At 35.0% G+C, this 22,602-nt stretch overlaps 1 protein-coding gene across 1 annotated transcript in view; it reads left to right on the forward strand.

Annotated features, from left to right (window-relative positions):
• CFAP69 (cilia and flagella associated protein 69) overlaps nucleotides 1–22,602 on the forward strand; it is a 61,871-nt gene that overhangs the window by 23,296 nt on the left and 15,973 nt on the right. The window contains exons 7-15 of the mRNA XM_077766794.1: nucleotides 1,395–1,544; nucleotides 1,643–1,820; nucleotides 4,045–4,168; nucleotides 6,526–6,574; nucleotides 6,663–6,784; nucleotides 9,246–9,462; nucleotides 12,593–12,757; nucleotides 15,781–15,899; nucleotides 21,754–21,872. Coding sequence (XP_077622920.1) covers nucleotides 1,395–1,544; nucleotides 1,643–1,820; nucleotides 4,045–4,168; nucleotides 6,526–6,574; nucleotides 6,663–6,784; nucleotides 9,246–9,462; nucleotides 12,593–12,757; nucleotides 15,781–15,899; nucleotides 21,754–21,872 — 1,243 coding nt within the window. The remainder of the gene's footprint in view (nucleotides 1–1,394; nucleotides 1,545–1,642; nucleotides 1,821–4,044; nucleotides 4,169–6,525; nucleotides 6,575–6,662; nucleotides 6,785–9,245; nucleotides 9,463–12,592; nucleotides 12,758–15,780; nucleotides 15,900–21,753; nucleotides 21,873–22,602) is intronic.

Below are 22,602 nucleotides of genomic sequence, written 5' to 3' on the forward strand. Positions count from 1 at the left end.
CTGTCTCTCTCTCGGAACTAGAAACAAATAAAACATTTAAAAAAAAAAAATGTTTAGTGGCTGCAATTGAATATAAAATTCTGCAAACAGTATATTGTTAAAATTATATGCATACATTAAAATATTAGCAAGAAATATACCAAAATGTTAATATCACTATCTCTTGATAGTGAAATTACAGGCAATTGTTGATTTCCTCTCCATACTCTTTTTTTTTTCTTCTCCATACTTTTTAAATTCATAAAGTAAGTAACTAGGATATACTGTAGAGAACCCCTTCATCCCAGAAATGAATAGGGTCTTTCCACTGCCAGAGATGAGATTGAGAAAGATAACGCAAACTGACAGACCTCTCAGAACTACAGCAAAGTCAAAGGATCTAGTTGGTTTCAAAAGTCAAGAAGTCAGGGAGTTAGATAATTCAAAGCACCAGGAAAGAAAATAGCTGCATCTATATCAAAAGAAGAGGTAATGTTTCTCATAGGAACTAAGGCAGAAGGAAATTGTTATGTGTCGCCAAGAATCACACTTTCCTAAAATACCATTATATTCTTTCATTTATTTATTTATTTATTATTTTTTAATGTTTTATTTGTTTCTGAGAGAGAGAGAGAGAGAGACAGCGTGAGCAGAGGAGGGTCAGAGAGAGAGACACACGCAGAATCCGAAGCAGGCTCCAGGCTCTGAGCTAGCTGCCAGCACAGAGCCCGACATGGGGCTCGAACCCACAAACTGTGAGATCATGACCTGAGCCAAAGTCAGACGCTTAACCAACTGAGCCACCCAGGCACCCCAAAATACCATTATATTCACTAGCATTTATCAAAATGGCATTATATTTTCACTTACGTCATTGTCATGTCACATCATAATTGTTCCTTGAAAGCAACTGAAATAATGCATTGACTTAAATGGTGAAAATATTTAGTATTTGTAATCATCCCATTTTTCTTTATGGGGAGGCAGATCTACAGACAAATAAGAAATATTTTCCTCTATCTTAGAATTTAAGATGCACCCCCTCAGATATGTGGTCCTATTTCGAATTTTACACCAGGAATCAGCAAACTATGGGCCCCAGGCCAAAATCAGCCCACTGTAAATAAATGTTTATTGGAAACCTTTTTTTTTATTGTTTATGCCTGTTTTGTGCTATGGTAGCAGATTTGAGTATTTGAGATGGAAACCTAATAACCTGGAAAACCTAAAATACTTATTACTTGGCTTTTTATAGAAAAAGTTTGCCTGTATTTGTGCTATACCATTTTAAAATGCCATACACTTTAAAAGTTGTTATTGGTGTTGTTAAATAATAAGTTACTCATTCCTTTGTCTGAACCTAGATGATCGCTATGTGAAATAACTGTACATATTTTTTAACTAATTGTTTTTAGGTTACCAGCAAGCAAGTTCTTCATACAAGATTAAGATGGCTGAAGTTGGAGGACTGGCGAAAAAAATGGTCCAGTCATTGGCCTTACTTGAAAATCAACTTGTTGAGAAGCTTTGGGTACTTAAAGCTCTGCAACACCTCTCAACTTCTGGTTTGTATATTATTTAAATACTTCATTCTCAACTATTTTTGTTTTTATCTAACAATGTAAGACTATATAACATAAATAACTTTTAAATTTATTTTCAGAAGTTAATTGTACTTTAATGATGAAAGCCCAAGCAGCCAGTGGAATCTGTGCTCACCTCAATGACCCAGATCCCTCTGGACAGCTTCTGTTTCGTTCATCAGAAATACTTTGGAACTTACTGGAAAAATCTTCCAAAGAAGAAATCCTACAACAGCTTAGTAACTTGGAATGTTTGCTGTAAGTATGTGGTTAGATAGGAATGCTTTTTAACCTTAAAATGATAGCCAGTGACACCACTAACATCTTGGTTTGAATAGTATTTAATTAGGCTTTTGAGTCGTGTAATGGCTATGTTTCAGGACATCACTTTTATGCTGTGGTATAAATGTATCTGCACTGTAGCAAGCCATTTTTTTTCTATGTGGAAAGCTTTTAAAGTGTCTTGTTAATATGTTACATCTCTGAATAAGTTTAAAGTAAAATTATACATTTAAAAGAACGGTTTCATTTGTTCATTCACTAAACTTATTTTTGAGTACTTCCAGATGTTGCAATAAGCATTAGCAAGAAAATATAAGTGAGTCTTTAAGTTACTTATTCATTTATTCATCCAGTCATTGTCTGCTCTGTGACAACTTCACTACTAGACTGTAAAAGTACAAATGAAAACAATGCAGATATGGTCTCCGCTTTCATGGAATTTGCATCATGTTAGGAGACAGACAAGTCAATAGCAACTGAATGCTATGAAAGAGATGATCACAAGGTTCTACATGTTCTTCAGAAAAGAGTGAATCAGCACAACCAACCCAACTGATCTAAACCTTATAGGATATTTATAGGCTTATTTAACTACAAAATCAAGGATAAAACTGTCCTGTGCAGCTGTATTCAAGGCTCAGCAAATAAAAGGACTTAGGCCCTCATTATTCCTTTGCAGTCTTCCACTCTGTTTGCTTTATTCCCAAGATCCACAATGGTGAGACCTAAGAAGTGTAGGTTCAAAACATCACAACCCCAAATCAAGCAGAAAAGACTTGCCATTCTGAAAGTCCAAAGAAAATTCTTCAATTTGAGCCCCTGTTGGCCCTGAGTAGTCTGGATTGGCCATATGCCATTCCAGAATGAATTACTAGTGACAAAGAAATGTTCTGGCTGAAAGGAAGCTGAAGACATCTTTGCAAGACCAAAAGTGGGGAAAGAGTAAATGCCCATCTAGAAATAAGAGTATTATCTTAAGGGCAAGTAGGGGCACCTGGCTGGCTCATTCAATACAGGATGCGACTCATGATCTCAGGGTTGTGAGCTCAAGCCCCACGTTGGGTGTAGAGATTGCTTGAAAAAACAATCTTTAAATAATAATAATAATAATAATAATAATAATGAGAAGGAGAGGGAGAGGGAGAGCAAGTGAGTACTAGAAGGCAAAGCAACAAATGCTCATTGTACAGGGAACCTGATACAGATTTAGAGTTAATAGATGCTTTCTAATGAACCTTAAATTTGTACCTGAATGATGGGGCGCCTGGGTGGCTTAGTTGGTTAAGCGTCCGACTTTCGCTTAGGTCATGATCTTGTGGTTCGTGGGTTCGAGCCCCACGTCGGGCTCTGTGCTGACTGCCGGCTCAGAGCCTGGAGCCTGTTTCAGTCTGTGACTCCCTCTCTCTCTGACCCTCCCCTGCTCACGCTGTCTCTCTCTCTCTCTCCTAGAAATAAATAAAAAACATTTAAAAAAAATTATAAACCTGAATGATAAATGTGAATTGGCAATGCAGAAGAGTTTTGCATCCTAGACAGGAGAACAGGGGTGACAATAAAACTTAGCAAAATTTAAAAAATGGAAGAAATTCAATATATCAAGAGCAGAAAATAGTAGAATAGTGAGAGATGAAGCTAACAGTGTTAGCAGGGACCATAACACGAAAGGTTTGATTAGCCTTGGTAAGGAGGTGTAGGACTTTTTAATCTTAAGAACCAAGGAAAGCCTTTAAGTAGCCTAAAAATGAAAATGATACGAATTAATCTTTAATATTTAATTAATGTGAATTACAGAGCAGTCACTTTGCCCACCTTGTATAGATTTGGAATGATGGATTCTTTTGTGATACAGATTAGAATCTGAGGCAGATTTGGAAATGTAGAAAATATTACAAATACTTTGAAATGAATAGTATAACATGAAAAGGGGAGACGCATCTGGGTAGCTTAGTCTGTTAAGCATCAGACTTGAGCTCAGGTCATGTTCTTGGGGTTTGTGAGTTTGAGCCCTGCATGGGGCTCTGTGCTGACAATGCAGAGCCCACTTTGGATCCTCTGTCTTCCTCTCTCTGCCCTTCCCCCACTTGTTCTCTATCTCTTAAAAATAAACACTAAAAAATAAATAAAAAGAGGGCTTTTGTTGATAGATACTTAAGTAGCATTTACAAAAATAAGGTTTTAAAGATATGATTTTTCTTTCTAGGACTCTGAAGGAAGTGTTTAAAAATCTGTTTATGAGAGGTTTTAGTCATTATGATCGTCAGCTTAGAAATGATATATTGGTAATCACTACAGTTATAGCTCAAAATCCTGGAGCACCGATGATTGTAAGTATGACTCAAATTGCATTAATTTTAATTGTGGAAATAGTTGGTATCGGGGGAAGGAGTCCTAAACTGTTGTAATATTTATGAACTTTGTTGTGATGCCCAGGTATGTTGTAATGCCATGAAGGTCCATATCCTTGGACTCTGCCAGTTCTTCTTTGAAATCTTTAGGGAACTTGAGATTCTCCTCATATTTTATAATTTACTTACATATTTACCATTTATGATACATTTCTTTCCTTTCTGATGATATGAGTTTATATCTGGCATCATTTCTCTTTCACCTAAAGAATTTCCTTTGCCATTTCTTGTGATGCAGATCTGCTGGCTGCCTGCACAAATTCCCTTAGTTTCTTTTATCTGAGAATATCTTGAATTCACCTTAATTATTGAGATCTATATTCACAGAATAGAGAATTCTAAGTTGAACATTTCTATCTTTTAGCGTCTTCTGGTTTCCGTTGTTTCTGATAAGGAATATTTATTATTTCAAGTTGTTTCCCCATAGGCAGTGTATCACATTGTTTTCTGGCTGTTTTTCAAGATTTTCACTCTATCTTTGGTCTTCAAAAGTTTCACTATGATGCGCCAAGATGTGATTTTCTTTGTGTTTGTTTATCCTGCTTGAGGTTCATTCATAGAGCTTCCTGAGTATTTAAATTTACTAAATTGGGAGAATCTTTGGCCTTTATTCAAGTATTTTTTCAGCCCCACTCTCTCTCCTCTTCTTTTGCAATTCATATTACATGTTTGTTTGTCATGAGGTTCTATTGACCTTTTTCAATAATTTTTCTCTCTATTCTTCAAATTCAATAATTTGTATTGATCTATATATCTAAATTTACTTATTTTTTTCTGTCATCTTCATTCTGTTATTAATCTCATCCAGTACATTTTTATTTCAGATGTTACATATTCTTAGTTTTTTTTTTTAATTTTTGTTTCCTTTTTATAGTTTCTGTTTTTCTGCTGAGAGTTCCTGTCTTTTGATTTATTATGAGCATCCATACTGTGGATTCTGGTGTACTCCTGAAAAGTATTTACGTTTTTTGTATTAATACTACTTATCCCTATGGTGGATGGCAGGTCAAATCTGAGTTCATTTCTTTTAGCCCTACCTGGGATGCTTGAGAATTCCCTGCCCTGAAATGATTCAGGCATTAGCCAGAGATTTGGGAGTTTATACACACAAGTTGAGGTCCCTTTCTGATGCTCTCTCCTTTATGTGGGATTTCTCCCTTCACATTCCAGTAGCAGTAGTTGCCCTGAGATTACCGCTGCCCTCTAAGTCTTCAAACCACTAAGATTACAGCTTTACCCTGAATTGTAGCATCCATACAAGGTGTAAACTAGGGCCTGGCCTAGCCTCAATCTAAAAGCTACTTTTTTAAAAAAAAGGGAAACCCATGCAGTGCCATTTCCTTCTTCAAAGTTGAGTCCCCTCCAACATCTGTTTGGTTTTGGTCACAAGACTATTGTTTTTATATTTTGGTCAAGGTTTATTACTGTTACCTGCAGGAAGGTTTCTTACCGGAGCTACTTAGCCATCCCAGAAGCTGAGCCTCCCCGACACCACTGATGATTGACACCCCAGAGGAGATCTTTGGCAATGACATTCACATATCAGCCACAAACTTTCTAAGTTGAACTTAAAAGAAATTTGGGGATGAAGCCCTCAGCCTTATGTTAGTGGTCATCAAATGATCCCAACAAAGAAAGTCATGGAATTTATAATGTGCAAATGGGGAAACAATACTCCATAGCTTCCTAGTCAAGGCTGCAATGTATGGGTAGGCCTGTATATTTCTCTGGAAGCCCCTGGTTAGTTAATGGGTTCTCATTAGCATCCTTGCAAACATCCAGGTGCATTTTATGAGTCAAATAACATCTTCACATTTAAAGAAACTAAATGGATCCTAAAGCAGTAGGAATGAAATGCTGCAAGCTCCAAAGCCCAGGGTTTGCCCCTGTAAACTCTTCCTAATTACAAAGACCAACTAGGATATCTCTGTCAGGAATGAGTTCCCTCAGGTTGAAATGTTTGTAATTCTGGCTATTCTCAAGGGCTTTTCATGTTAACTAGGAACTGCTATGTTATCTTACCAAATTTTAAATGTCTTATAAAATATTCATAAAATACTGTAAAATATTTCTTAGAATCAACAGAAGTAAGTTTATATTAAATAAATTACAAGTTTATCTGGCTATACACTTCTTAATTTCATCTCCTTCTATCATGATTGGTTTATGAAGTCAAATGAATGACAAAGGAAATCTGATATAGTTAAATATTCAGTAAATATAGGCATATGTAACTTCCATCTAATTAAATCATCCTTTTGTGTATTTGTTATTAGGAATGTGGCTTTACCAGGGATTTGATACTATTTGCAACCTTTAATGAAGGTAAAGATCATAAAATTTTCAACCTATAATTATCCTGATGACTTTTATACATTATCTTAGCTTTTCTTTTCTTTTTTCCTCTTAACAGTTAAAAGTCAAAATCCTTTGGTACAAGGTCTTAAGCTTTCTAATTCCTATGAAGATTTTGAGTTGAAGAAACTGCTATTCAATATAATTGTGATCTTATGTAAAGATTTACCTGCTATACAGGTAAAAAACCGATCAAAACAAAGCTAAGATGCCTCACTTTGTAGTATAACTTTTTTAAGTTGATGATTGCAAATATTTCATCCACACATAGGTTTACTATAGAAAGTAACTCATATTGGCCAGAATTTCATCTTTGCAAAATTTCTTTTGCTTACCTGTTTAATAAACAGTGAGTTTACCTAAATTTAAACCACATAAGCCAAAGAAAAGGAGGAGAACCTTACGGATTTATTTATGTATTTAGATCTCTTCAGTAAGAAAAAAAATCTCTTCAGTAAGAAAAAAAATGAAAGAAAATCCATATAGACCCATCCAGCTGAATAGTCTAATAGTCTGCCTAATAGTCTGATCATATTATGGCTAAGGCTTTAGTCAAGCAGAATGCAGTGATGCCATTTTCTAGCAACATGATACCACATAGGCTGTTTAGTTTCTGTAAATCTCAGATATCCTAATTTCAAAATGAGGATAACACCTACCTCATGGAATTATTATGAGGGTTAAAAGAGCTCAGAATCTTTTTGGCATTAACACTTTGAGAAACACACACACACACACACACACACACACACACACTCAAAAGCCCAGAAAAAGAAAAATTGTCTTTATAGTTATAACTTTATTATTTACATAAAAAATACACTTTATAGAGCGTATTTCTTTTTTAATTTTTTAATGTTTATTTGTTTTTGAGAGAGAGAGAGAGTGCAAGTGGGGAAGGGACAGAGAGAGAGGGAGACACTGAATCTGAAACAGGTACCAGGTTCTGATCTGTCAGCACAGAGCTTGATGCAGGGCTGAAACTCCTAACGGCAAGATCATGACCTAGGTTGAAGTTGGACGCTTAACCAACTGAGCCACCCAGGTACCCCCTAAGTGTATTTTCTGAAAAGCCAAAAATACAAAATCATTCCATAAAATATGGTTTTATTAGTTATATGATACTCCACTGTACTATTAAAATGATAGCTGTAGAGACAAAATGTGTACTACAATTTATAAACCAATTTTAATTGACAGCAGAGTCAAATAGCATAAAAATTAGGGTGAGCTTCTTAAAACACTATGTGAGCAGTGGAATCAACTAATTGTTCTATGTCATGTATCTGTGGCCCATTAAGAGTAGTGATTATAAATATGTGTCCTATTATTTGAAATTCATGGAGCATTTTGAAAACATCCACTTAGGGGTACCTGGGTGGCTCAGTTGGTTAAGCTCTCCATGTTGCCTCAGGTCGTGATTTCGCGGTCAGTGAATTTGAGTCCTGCATCAGGCTCTGTGCTGACAGCTCAGAGCCTGGAGCCTGCTTAGGATTCTATGTTGCTTTCTCTCTGCACCAGCCCAATTGCACTCTGTCTCTGTCTCTCTCTCAAAAATACATAAACATTAAAAAAATTAAAACATTATCCACTTAGTACTTACAGTAATGTTAGAACTAGCTGTTATTCTTATTCCTGTTTTCTCACTTGTACATCTTGTGTTCATATCATGTGGACTAGTAGAAAATTTTAAAAAGTTCATAGATGTTATTGTGAAAAAGTCTTTATAGAATAATAAATACCAAATGAAAAGAAAGTTAAATAGAATATAGCACATCGTGTGTTGCTATCTTATGAACCATATATAAGCATCAATCAGAATCAGCCATGGGGTACCTGGGTGGCTCAGTCAGTTGAGTGTCTAGTTCTTGATTTCAACTTAGATCATGATCCCAGGGTTGTAGGATCAAGCCCGGTGTTGGACTCTGCACTGGGTGTGGAGCCCTCTTGAGATTCTCTCTCTCTCTCTCTCTCTCTCTCTCTCTCTCTCTCTCTCTCTCGGGGCANAAAAAAAAAAAGAAAGAAAAAGAATCAGTCATAGCATTGACAATTATAAATTGTCAACATTGTCCTATTATGATAACTCTACATTTTCTGTTTTATGAAAACAATGGATTCAGTACAATTTTAAAATTCTAGGCATGTAATTATACATAGAGTTTGTGATCTGAGTGGCATTCGTTGAAAAAAATGTATAAGTTATTTGGCAAGTGCTTAAAAATTAGCTATAGTCATTATTTTGGATAAAATTGAATTGTTTATAGTATACAATTGACTCTGAAATGTTTCTTTTTCAAAAAATAAAGGGAAGAGAGAAATGCCTGCAGTTTATTTGCTCCAAATTTTCCGTTACTGTGGTTTAATAATAGGCAGAAGCTAAATTACATATATAAGCAGCACAGACAAAAAAAATTAATACTTTATGCAATTGTCAGCTAGCGAGTGCATATCCCAGATAAAGGGGATCATAGCTAACTGCCGTTTTCTGTTTTTGTTTTGCTATTTAATATAGGCTGGGATCTTTAGGAAGGAAAATTTTTAAAAGATCATAATAAAACATAACATTAGAAAATTTTAATTAGATTAAATAAAATTTTTTAAATTATGTGTCTAATAAAGTACTGTTTGCCCTTTCTTGTAGCTATTAATTGATGGCAAAGTTATCTTGGCTTTGTTTACCTATGTTAAAAAGCCTGAGAAACACAAAATAATTGAATGGTCTGCAGCACAGTATGAAGAATTACAGCTGCATGCAATTGCCACTTTGTCATCAGTGGCTCCTTTATTAACAGAAGAGTATATGCTGTGTCAGGGAAATGCTCGAGTCCTTGCTTTCCTAGAATGGTGTGAGAGTGAAGGTGAGTGATCCCTGTCAAAATTCTAATTTATAAATTTCAATGGAACTCTCAATATATGCATAGAAGAAGAAATAAAACTAATTAGAGCAAAGAAATAAAAATATAGATCTGGTTTCCTGTGATTTATGTTCATGTAAATATATTCATATACATGAATATATTTTAAGAAGATACATTGTTTTAAGGAAAAAAATCCGAGATTTCATTTAAAGTCAGACACATTAGTAAATATTCTAACTATAGCTGATGCATACCTCTCAGTAAAAGAAATTCATATAATCTGATTTAAATTTTTGTATCATTAGGCTTATCCAACAATTACACTAAGTCCTGGAAATATTTTAATTATTCATTCAACAAATATTTGTTGAATGCCTACTAGGTATAGATACTGTTTTAGCTGCTAAAGATACATTTATGTTTAAAATAAATAAAACCTCTACCTTCATGGAGCTTAAAACCTCCAGCCATTGAGAAAGACAGATACCATATGTTTTCACTCATATGTGGAACAGGAGAAACTTAACAGAGGAACATAGGGAAGAGGAAGGGGGGAAAAATAGTTAAGGAGAGGGAGGGAGGCAAACCACAAGAGACTCTTAAATACTGAGAACAAACCAAAAGTTGATGGGAGGTGGGTGAGAGGGGAAAACGGGTGATGGGCATGGAGGAGGGCACTTGTGAGGATAAGCACTGGGTGTTATATGGAGACCAACTTGACGATAAACTATATTTTATAAAAAAGAGAGAGAGATAAAGAGATAATGAACAGCTTCAATTTGAGAAATCAATCTACATACAAATGCAATTCCTATCAAAATAACACCAGCATTCTTCACAGAGCCAGAACAAACAATCCTAAAATTTGTACGAAACCAGAAAGGACCCAAATAGCCAAAGCAATCTTGAAAAAGAAAACCAAAGCAGGAGGCATCACAATCCCAGACTTGAAGCTGTATTACAAAACTGTAATCATCAAGACAGTATGGTACTGGCACAAGACCACACACTCAGGTCAATGAAGTAGAATAGAGAATCCAGAAATGGACCCACAAACACATGGCCAACTCATATTTGACAAAGCAAGAAAGAATATTCAGTGGAATAAAGATAGTCTCTTCAGCAAGTGGTGCTGGGAAAACTGGACAGCAACATGCAGAAAAATGAACTTGGGTCACTTTCTTACACCATACACAAAAATAAACTCAGAATGGATGAAAGACCTAAACATAAGGCAGGAAGCCATCAAAATCCTTGAGGAGAAAGCAGGCAAGAACCTCTTTGGCTTTGGCTGCAACAACTTCTTACTCAACGTGTCTCCAGAGGCAAGGGAAACAAAAGCAAAAATGAACTATTGGGATCTCATCAAAATAAAAACCTTCTGCACAGCAGAGGAAACAATCAGCAAAATTAAAAGGCAACTGATGGAATGGGAGAAGATATTTACAAACAACATATCAAATAAAGGGTTGGTATCCAAACTCCATCAAGAACTTAACAAACTCAACACCCAGAAAACAAATAATCCAGTGAAGAAATGGGCTAAAGACATAAACAAATACTTCTCCAAAGAAGACATCCAGATGGCTAACAGACACAGGAAACAATGCTAAACATCACTCAGCATCAGGGAAATACAAATCAAAACCACAGTGAGATACCACCTCACACTCGTCAGAATGGCTAACATTAACAACTCAGGCAACAACAGATGCTAACAACTCAGGCAACAACAGATGCTGGTGAGGATGTGGAAAAAGAGGATCACTTTTGTATTGCTGGTGGGAATGCAAACTGGTACAGCCACTCTGGAAAACAGTACGGAGATTCCCCCCCAAAATTAAAAATAGAACTACCCTACAACCTAGTAATTGCACTACTAGGTATTTATCTAAGGGATACAGGTATGCTGTTTCGAAGGGACATATGCATCCCAATGTTAACAGAAATACTATCAACAATAACCAAAGTATGGAAAAAGCCCAAATGTCCATTGATGGATGAATGNTACGGTGTTATGTTAAGCGAAAAAAGTCAGAGAAAGACAAATATCATATGACTTCACTCCTACAAGGACTTTAAGATACAAAACAGATGAACATAAGGGACGGGAAGCAAAAATAATATAACAGGGAGAAGGACAAAAACATAAAAACCTCTTAAATATGGAGAATGAACAGAGGGTTACTGGAGGGGTTGTGGGAGGGGGGATGAGCTAAATGGGTAAGGGGCATTAAGGAGTCTACTCTTGAAATCATTGTTGCACTATATGCTAACTAACTTGGATGTTTAAAAAAAAAAAACACCGAAGAGCCTAAACTATACAGAAGATGAATGCATTTAATAATGTAAAATTTAGAAATGCCTGTATGACTAAGTCTGAATAAAGTAACAATCTACAAACTGAGAGAATACATTTACCACCTCTATGAATAAGAAAGGATTAGAGTTCTGGCTCATAAAGAACTCAAGAAGAAAATAACTCTGTAGAGAAGTATACAGATAATAGGGATTGCCAAATCACAGACAAAATCTCAAATTAAAAAAAAAAAAAGATGTTCAACCCTATTGGTAATCTGAGAAATGCAAATTCAAATAACAATGAACTATCATTTCCCATTTAACAGATTGGGGAAAATCTATTGGTCTTATACATTGTATCCATATAACCACTTTGGGAAGTAATTTACTAATTTAAGTAAATTCAATGTGGGTGTACCCTATATGATTCTGGTGTCACGTGGCAAAAACTTTCTCGGAATAAGAGGACATGAACCAGAATGTTCATTTAGCACTTTGTACTACTGAATGGATAAACTGTGATTTATTTATAAAATGAATGCTGAAAGCAGTTAAATGATTTCCGTCTGTTTGTGACAATGTGAATACTTTGTCACAGATACACACAATATGATACATTTGTGTAAAATTTTAAAGCATATTTCCATTCTGGGAATAGAAGGAGAAGGGGGAAGGGATAATATTTATTTCTCTAAAAAGACAAGTATGATCAAATTTTAACATCTCTTTAAAATTAAGGGTAAATATATAAGGTATCTGATATATTCTATTTTATTTGAAATGTTTTATGCTGTATATAAAGTGTTAAATTATTAATATTTCTCCACAGACTCCTTCTTTAGTCATGGTAATAGTTATCATGGTACAGGTGGCCGTGGCAACAAGTTTGCCCAGATGCGTTACAGTTTAAGACTCTTGAGAGCCATGGTCTACCTTGAGGATGAGACTATAAACAATGATCTTTGTGAAAAGGGAACAATTCAGCAACTGATAGGTAAAACATAATATGTTTGTGTACTTATGAAAATAGAGTGTTTATAAACTATATGTTTTGTTTCAAATATTTTTTATAAATTTATTTTGTCTTTATAGCTTAGAAACTTCTGAATATTCTCTTGATTTTGTTTCATATTTTTGCTATAAATCAGTTTGTCTTAACTAAAACATCATGATCACTCACTCTATAAACATCTGTTTACTTAATTCAGATACTAGTTCACTTAGGATTACCTTTTTTTTGTAATGGGCTATTGTTATGTTTCATTTTTCTATTAATAAGATCACCACTTTTTGGCCAGGAAGAGGATAACATTCATTTTTCCGCTGTATCTGATATACCAGAACACTAGTATGCTGAGATACACAGAAATGTACATAAGAGATTTTTTCTCTTATGAAATATCAGGATATCCTTAATTTTAAAAAATTTTTTAAATGTTTATTCATTTTTGAGAGAGAGAGCACACAGGGGAGGGGCAGAGAGAGGGAGACACAGGATCTGAAGCATACTCCAGGCTCTGAGATGTCAGCATAGATCCCAGTGTGAGATGAATCCATGAACTGTGAGATCGTGACCTTAGCCACTTGGATGCCTAACTGACAGAGCCACCTAGGTGCCCCATATCCCTGATTTTCAACTTAGAATTGACTGTTGAATCCCCTTACCCCAAAGTACATATGTGTGAGCTCAGTATAAATTCAGAACACCTTAACAAAAGCTTTTTACCTTTTTTTTTTAATTAAAAAATAAATAGTCCTCTGGCCCTAACCTTTCCTGACTTTGAAAAGAGTTAGTCTGATCGTATTCAAATTTAGTAATTGCCTCATGAGTAAGAGATAATTTGCTGGGTGTCAATTAATTACAAATGCCTACTCTTCTAAATGTTAAAATACCTACTCTTCCATCATCAGTGGAGTGGAGTGGAGTGGTGCCCTTTAATAGTGGTGCCTTTTAAAATGAGGATATTGAGAAGGCTGCTAAGCAAAAACACTCACTCTCTTGATGACTTTACTCAGGATGACTGGACCTGAAAGTAGATTTTTGTCACTTCTCTGCACATTCCATTGTACAGAACTCAGTGTTACAGTTCCAGCCTACCTGGATGGAGTCCAGAAAATACAATTTTTCATATGTCCAGGAAGGAGTCTTAATCATACCTAGGTAGGAAGTGGGGTAGAGACAAGGGAAAACAAATATAGAAGGATTCTTCTTAAGATCTTTGGCCTTTAACTTGAAAGAAGCTGATCTTCATCATGTGAGTTCTTAGAGGCAATAGTGGCCTTCTCTCACTCAATTCAACAGAGGGCTCAACAAATAGTTTGCTCAACAAATAGTAATTGCATTGTAAATGCAAATGTTTATAATATTCTTTGTGCAAGCACAGGACCTTGCCCTTAATGAGAATAAAAGACAAGATATATATATCATAGAAAAATAGTATGTTACCCAACACCATCAGTAAGGCCCCTGATGAATAATACGGAGAGTAAATACCACAGAAAGTAAGAGGTATCAGTAGTAATCAAGGCTGGGTTACCTTGACAGGAAACTTTATTGAGCCTGGGTATGAGGGTAAAGCTAGTTTTGAGAGGGAAAAGAAGAGATGGTTTTTCAAGCAAGGTGACAGCATGAGCAGAGACATGGTGCTAAAATATGTACGATAATGTGTTCAGAGCTAGCTTAAGTGAAGTCTTCATAAAACTGAAGATATGCATCAACTATACTTCAATTTAAAAATAATAAAACACAAAAATTGAAAAAATGTTTTATGAAAACAAGTAATATGAGAGATAGTATGTCTAGTCAGGAGCCAAGCTAGAAAGAGTTTTGAATAGTATTGTCTTTAGGCATGGGGAGTCATTAGTGGTTTTGATGAGGGAAGTTACGTATAATGATGATGTATTAGGAAGAGGAATCTGGAAGAAATAGATGACTTAGAATAGAATAAGGAGGATAAAAGCAAGGAAATAAAAGATACTGAAATATGAAGGAAATATTTCAATATTAACATAACATGTGGGGCAGACAACAGAGAAAGTAACATACCTGCCCTCATGTAGGAAGGAAAATGAAATCCTCTAGAAAAGAAAAGCTAACCTCTGACTAATGAGGTTGGATTCCTACATGTTCCTCATAAGCATTGGCTCATCTGTCCCTGGCATGCTCCTGAACTGGGCCTCCAGCATGCTCAACTAGCCCCCTAGAGATTGACCCTGCACCTGACCTTTGTTCTAATGGGACCAAAATCATCTCTTCAGGGCTAGCTATGGAAATAAGCTGTGATTTCCATGGCCCTCTTGCTTTGTTTGGAACATAACTCCACCACTTCCTGCTAATGCCAATGATTTCTTTAACACAGATGCAATGACTTTTGTTCCTCATTTAAAGCTTGAAGGAAAACTCCTTTTTTGAGGCAGAATTTTATTGTGGCTCTTTTCCAGTCTTTCTAAATTTTTATTGGAAGCAGGGGAAAGATTTCAAAGGACATGGGAATACTGCTATCTAAAGTTGTTGAAGCCACCTCCAAGTAGACATAAGGAGAAAATGCAGAAAGAAGTAACAGAAAGAGAACACATATTTAGAGAGATCTTCTACCTGTGCCTAAAATTGACCCTGTAAACCATGAGGAGATGAGCAAGTAGTGATTAGGCATTTTAGTCATAGATTTTCAGTAGCCTCATGGCACTCTATATATTTCTAAAGATTTTTGTTTCCTGGGCAAAGTATCAGGTTGTTAGGGCATCTTTTAATGTCACTCCATTAATTCTGTACTAGACATGCTCTACATATAGGACTACTGATTGTATTCAGTGTTCAAAGAATCCCTTTTTTCATCTTCTGTCTACAGCTTCTAGGTAACTGTGCAATGAAAACAGACCCTTTTAAAATAGTTGCTCTAACTGAAATTTTATAGAGGATTTCTTTTTTTTTTAAGAAGGGATTTCAAAACAGTAATTGAGCAAAATAAAAATACAATGTCCAGTAAGTTTAAATTCTTTCAATTTTTTTCACACCAGGAGTTTTTAAAAATACAATAACCAAGTCTAATGACAAAGAAGAAGCCATTGTTTTGGAAATTCAGTCTGATATATTACTTATCTTATCTGGTCTTTGTGAACATCATATTCCTAGGAAGGTAAGTATGCCTGTGAATAAAAATTTTGTTCAGATCTCCCAATCACCTAGCACTATGAATTTTTCCCCTCTTATTCTTAATTTAGCTAACATACAATGTAGTCTTGGCTTCGGTAGATTCTCTTATGGTCTTATGGTTAAGATTCTCTTATGGTTTGCCTACCTCTCTGTTTTTATCTTACTTTTCCTACCCTTCCCCTATGATTATCTGTTGTTTCTCAAATTCCACATATGAGTGAAATCATAAAGATCTTTGTCTTTCTGTAACTGACTTATTTCACTCATCATAATACCTCTAGTTCAATCTACGTTGTTGCAAATGGCAAGATTTCATTCTTTTTCATTGCAGAGTAGCCTTCCATGTATGTATATATATACCACATCTTTGTTATCCATTCATCAGTTAATGGACATTTGGGCTCTTTCCATAATTTGGCTATTCTTGATTTTGCTGTTATAAACATTGAGATGCATGTGCCCTTTCGAATCAGCACTCCTCTATCCTTTGGAAAAGTGCCTAGTGCAATTGCTGGGTTGTAGGGTAATTCTGTTTTTAATTTTTTGAGGAACTTCCATACTGTTTTCCAGAGTGGCTGCACCATTTTGCATTCCCAGCAGTGCAAGAGGATTCCCCTTTGTCCACATCCTTGTCAACATCTGTTGTTTCCTGAGTTGTTAATTTTAGGCACTCTGACTAGTGTGAGGTGGTATCTCATTATGGTTTTGATTTGTATTTCCCTGATGATGAGTGATGTTGAGCATATTTTTCATATGCATGTTAGCCATCTGGATGTCTTCTTTGGAAAAGTGTCTCTTGATGTCTTCTGACCATTTCTTCACTAGATTATTTGTTTTATAGGTCTTTTTTTTAATGTGAGTAAGCTCGATGTTTTATTTTTTTGATTTTTATTTTTTTACAAATAGTTTATTGTCAAGTTGGTTTCCATATAANTGGGGGAGTTCTATTGTTAATTTCTATAGGTCTTGAGTTTGGTAAGTTCTTGATAGATTTTTGAAACTGACCCTTTATCTGATATGCCATTTGCAAATATCTTCTCCCATTCCGTTGGTTGACTTTCAGTTTCATTGTTTCCTTTGCAGTGCAGAAGCTTTTTGTCTTGATGAGGTCCCAATAGCTCATTTTTGCTTTTATTTCCCTTGCCTTCAGAGACATGTAAGTAAGAAGTTGCTGTGGCCAAGGTCAAAGAGGTAGCTGCCTGTTTTCTACTGTAGGCTTTTAATGGTTTCTTGTCTCACATTTAGATCTTTTATCCAATTTGAATTTATTTTGTGTATGGTGTAAGAAGGTGGTCCAGCTTCCTTCTTCTGCATGTTGTTGTCCAGTTCTCCCAGCACATTTGCTAAAGACACTGTCTTTTTTTCCATTGGATATTCTTTCCTGCTCTGTCAAAGGACAAAGGATTTGTGGGTCCATTTCTGGATTCTCTATTCTATTCCATTGGTCTATGTGTCTGTTTTTTTATACTAATATCTTACTGTGTTAATGATTAGAGCTTTGTAATACAGGCTAAAGTCCAGAATTGTGATGTCTCTACCTTTGGTTTTCCTTTTCAACATTACTTTGGCTATTTGGGTTCTTTGTGGTTCTATATACATTTTAGGATTGTGTGTTCTAGCTCTGTGAAGAATGCTGGTGCTATTTTGATAGGGGTTGCATTGAATACTTAGATTGCTTTGAGTAGTATCGACATTTTAACAATATTTGTTCTTCCAGTCCATGAGCATGGAATGTTTTTTCATTTCTTTGTGTCTTCTTCAGTTTCTTTCATAAGTTTTCTATAGTTTTCAGTGTATAGATTTTTTTTACCTCTTTGGTTAGGTTTATTCCTAGGTATTTTATGGCTTTTAGTGCAATTGTAAATAGGATTGATTCCCTGATATCTCTTTCTGTTGCTTCATTATTGGTGTATAGAAATGCAACCTATTTCTGTACACTGATTTTATATCCTGCAACTTTGCGAATTCCTGTATCAGCTCTAGCAGTTTTTTGGTAGAATCTTTTGGGTTTTCCATGTAGAGTATTGTGTCATCTGCAAAGAGTGAAAGTTTAATTTCTTTGCCAATTCAGATGCCTTTTTATTTCATTTTGTTGTCTGATTGCTGAGGCTAGGACTCCCAACACTAGGTTAAACAACAATGGTGAGAGTGGATATCCCTGTTATTTTTCTGATCTCAGGGGGAAAGCTCTCAGCTTTTCCCCATTGAAGATGGTATTAGGGCCTTTTGTATTTGGCTTTTATGATGTTAAGGTATGTTCCTTCTATCCCAACTTTCTGGAGGGTTTTTTAGTAATAAAGGATGCTGTATTTTGTCCATTTTTTTTTTGGCATTAATTGACAGGATTATATGGTTCTTATCCTTCTATTAATATGATGTGTCACATTGATTGATTTGCAAATATTGAACCATCCCTTCAGTCCAGGAATAAATTCCACTTGATGATGCTGAATAATTCTTTCTATAGGCTGTTGAATTCAATTTGCTAGTATCTTGTTGAGCATTTTTGCATTGATGTTCATCAGGGATATTGGCCTGTAATTCTCCTTTTTGGTGGGGGTTTCTGTCTGGTTTGGGAATCAAGGTAATGCTGGCTTCATAGAAGGAGTCTGGAAGCTTTCCTTCCATTTCTATTTTTTGGAACAGTTTGAGAAGAATAGGTATTAACTCTGCTTTATATATCTGGTAGAATTCCCCTGGGAAGCCATCTGGCCCAGGACATTTATTTGTTGAGATATGTTTGATAACTAATTTAATTTCTTTGCTGGTATTTTCTACTTCTTCCTGTTTGAGTTTTGGTAGTGTGTGAGTGTCTACGAATTTGTCCATTTCTTCCAGATTGTCCAGTTTGTTGGCATATAATTTTTCATAGTATTCTTTGACAATTGTTTATATTTCTGTGGTGGTGTTTGTGATCGCTCCTCTTTTATTCATGATTTATCTATTTGGGTCCTCTTTTCTTTTTGAGAAGTCTGGCTATGGGTTTATCAATTTTGTTCATTGTTTCAAAAAACCAGCTATTAGATTCATTGATCTCTTTCACTTTTTTTTTCTTTTTGGATTCTATGTTTATTTCTGCTCTAATCTTTATTATTTCTGTTATTCTGCTGGCTTTGGGCTTTCTTTGCTGCTCCCTTTCTAGTTCCTTTAGGTGTGAGGTTACTTTTTGTATTTGGGACCTTTCTTGATTCTTGAGATAGGCCCAAATTGCAATGTATTTTCCTCTTAGGACTGCTTTTGCTGCATCCCAAAGGGTTTGGACCATTGTGTTTTCATTTTATTTGGTTCTATATATTTTTTAATTTCTTCTTTAATTTCTTGGTTGACCCATTCATTCTTTATTAGGATGTTCCTTAACCTCCATGTATTTGGGGGCTTTCCAAATTTTTCCTTGTGGTTGATTTCAAGTTTCATAGTGTTGTGATCTGAAAATATACATGGTATGATCTCAGTCCTTTCATATTTTTTGTGAGCTGTTTTGTGACACAGTATGTGATCTATTTTGGAGAATGTTCCATGTGCACTAGAGATGAATGTATTCTGCTGCTTCTGGATGAAAACTTCTGAGTAAGTCCATCTGATCCAGTGTGTCATTCAGAACCACTGTTTCTTTATTTTCTTCCTAGATCTGTCCATTGCTGTAAGTGGAGTATTAAAGTTCCCTACAATCATCTAGGTATTATTATCTATACATTAGTTTACGTTTGTGATTAATTGATCCATATATTTGGGTACTCCTACACTGGGGGCATAAACGTTTACAACTTTTAGCTCTTCTTTATGGCTAGACTCCTTAATTATGATATAACACCCTTCTTCGTCTCTCGTTACAGCTTTTGTTTTAAAGTCTAGTGTAATATAAGTATGGCTACTCTGGCTTTCTTTTGACTTCCAGTATTATGGTAGATGGTTCTCCATCCCCTCACTTTCAATCTGCAGGTGTCTTCAGGTCTAAAATGAATCTCTTTTAGGCAGCATATAGATGGATCTTGTTTGTTTATTTGTTTGTTTTACCCATTTAATAGCCTATATCTTTTGATTGGAGCATTTAGTCCATTTATATTTAGAGTTATTATTGAAAGATATGGATTTAGTGTCATTGTGTTCTCTGTAGGTTTCATGTTTGTGAGATCTCTGGTCCTCTGGGAGAGAGAGAAAACACTACCAGGGGAAGTACAGAGGGAGGGGGAGAGAATTCCAAGCAGGTTTCATACTCGGCACAGAGCCTGATGTGGGGCTTGATCCCACAACTGTGAGATCATTACCTGAGCCAAAATCAAGAGTCGGTGCTTTAAATGACTAAGCCACCTAGGTGCCCCATCCCTATAAAATCCTTCATGCCTCTTAGTAGCCATCCCCCCACTTGCCTCTAGGTAACCACTATTCTGATTTCTGTCCCCATAAGTTAGTATTGCCTATTTATTTACTTCATATGAATGGAATCACATAGCATTTACTGTTTTATAACTGGTTTCTGTCATCCAGCATCATATATCTGAAATATATTGAAACTGTTGCAGGTATCAGCAGTTCATTCCTTTTTATTGCTGAATAGTATTTCACTGTTTGAATATGCCAAAAAATTTTTTTCCATTCTCCTATTGATAAACACTTAGGTTGTTTCCATTTGGGACTTTTATGTATAAAGCTTCAGTGAACATTTTTGTAGTAGTCTTTTTCTGAACATCATTCTTTGATTTCTCCTAAATACCTAGGGGTACAATTAATGTAGGTGTCTGTTTTTTAGAAACTAGCCAGCAGTTCTTCCAAAGTGGCTGTAGCATTATAAATGCTTTGTTGATTTTAAATTTGGTTCAGGGTGATGGGCATTAGGGAGGGCACTTGTGTTGAACACTGGGTGTTGTATGAAAGTGATGAATTACTGAATTCTACAACTTAAACTAGTATTACACTGTGTTAACTAAGTGGAATTTAAATAAAAACTTGAAGAGAGAACATTGGGTTCATAACTAGAACTAAAGATTAGTTTGATCTTTTTTTTTTTTTTTAACTCCGTAACAAACTCGGAGTCTCCAAGATTGATAACTTAAATAGCAAAAGATAAAACTGAAAAGATAAAAATTAAGGATTATAAAGTTTTCAATAGAGGGGTTTTAGGGAAAGGCAGCAAGAACAGTAAATACACACGTTGCTCCGAGCTTTGATACAACTTTTCCTTATATTCTGCCACCCTGTGCCTGCGTTCTTCTGGAAAAATGCTCATAGTCTTGCTTACTGGGTACCAGAACTGAACAACAGAGCAATGATAAAGGAAATTGTTAAGGGAGAAATTTTAACTGCTGATAACTTGATACAAATTATTAAAGGTTTTAATATATATATAGTAGTTAAAACCTTATATGAGTTTCATATATATATATCTGTGTGTGTCTATATTATATATGTTTGTGTATATATACATATGTGTGTGTGTGTGTGTGTGTATTGCTCGGCAGCATTAAAAAACTTCCCATGATAGAATTTTAGTCTCTTAAGTCAGCTTTTGTTATCTAGTATTCATCTGACAGGATATTGGACTATATTCATTATAATGTGGAAGAAAATCATGCGGCAAGCTCATGGTTTGTTTTTTTTTAAAGAAAGAGAAAAACAAAAAATATAAAGGGGCATTAAACTAGCATATTGATGTCCTCTCTTAAAATGACTAGCTTTATAATAATTTGTCTTAAACTCCTGAGAGTGAGTACAAACTAAAAAAAATTTGTATTAAAGTAATAGTGTTGTTTTATTTTTCTGGTAGAAAATGTTATAGGGGACAGGATGAAACAGGAAAGGATAAGATTATTTCAAAAAATAATTTTAAATAAATCTCTTAGGAAATTTTTGGAACAGAAGGAGTGGATATAATTCTTCATGTAATGAAAACTGACCCTGTGAAATTTCAGAGTGGATTAGGCTATAATGTACTTCTTTTTAGTACACTGGACAGCATTTGGTGAGTATTACTGTAACCAAATTAGAAGTATAATACAAGAAAATTACCTCTTGACATTTGTTGGCTTGAGGTCTGATGTTTTTTCCTAATAGATTTAAGATTTCTATCTAATTTTTTAAAATTGCACAAATTTGTATGGAATAAAAACTTAGAAAATTTAAAACTATAGATTGAATAATAATTGCAGTTAATCCTAGTGTGTATGATAGAGGAGGGAAAATTTTGGTGCAATAATTTCTTTCTTCATGGTGTTGGACTTACAGCAGTTGAAATGTATTTTTGTACCACAATTTAAACTTGAATAAAAGTTTGCTAAATTGATAAAAAAAATTTCTTCCCTTAGAACCACACAGGAAAAGTAACTCTTTCGATGCCTTTTTTTTTTTTTTTTTGACTTTTTGGCTTTTTCTTTTCAATTGTCCAGAAATGACACTGCGTCATTCAGAAAGCAATCTTTTCTGTAACTCAGTTAGAATACAAGTTTTCATCTAAACTTAAATCCTTGCTTTTGTGATTTGAATCCATACCATTTTGGCCTGGTCTGGAAAAACACAAGCATCTATCTACTCTTACTCATACAGTATTCTGATACTTCAAGAGTTGAATTCCTCACTCATTTCTTCTTTAAAGAGTCAAAAACCAACTGATTAAGTATCTCCTAACCAATATTTTTCTGCAAACATTTTAGCATTCCTAAAAAGAAATAAATATATAAATAATGCTTTTCTTT

This window comes from Crocuta crocuta, unplaced genomic scaffold (genome assembly GCF_008692635.1).
Source record: "Crocuta crocuta isolate KB4526 unplaced genomic scaffold, BGI_CrCroc_1.0 scaffold165, whole genome shotgun sequence".
Lineage (NCBI taxonomy): Eukaryota > Metazoa > Chordata > Mammalia > Carnivora > Hyaenidae > Crocuta > Crocuta crocuta.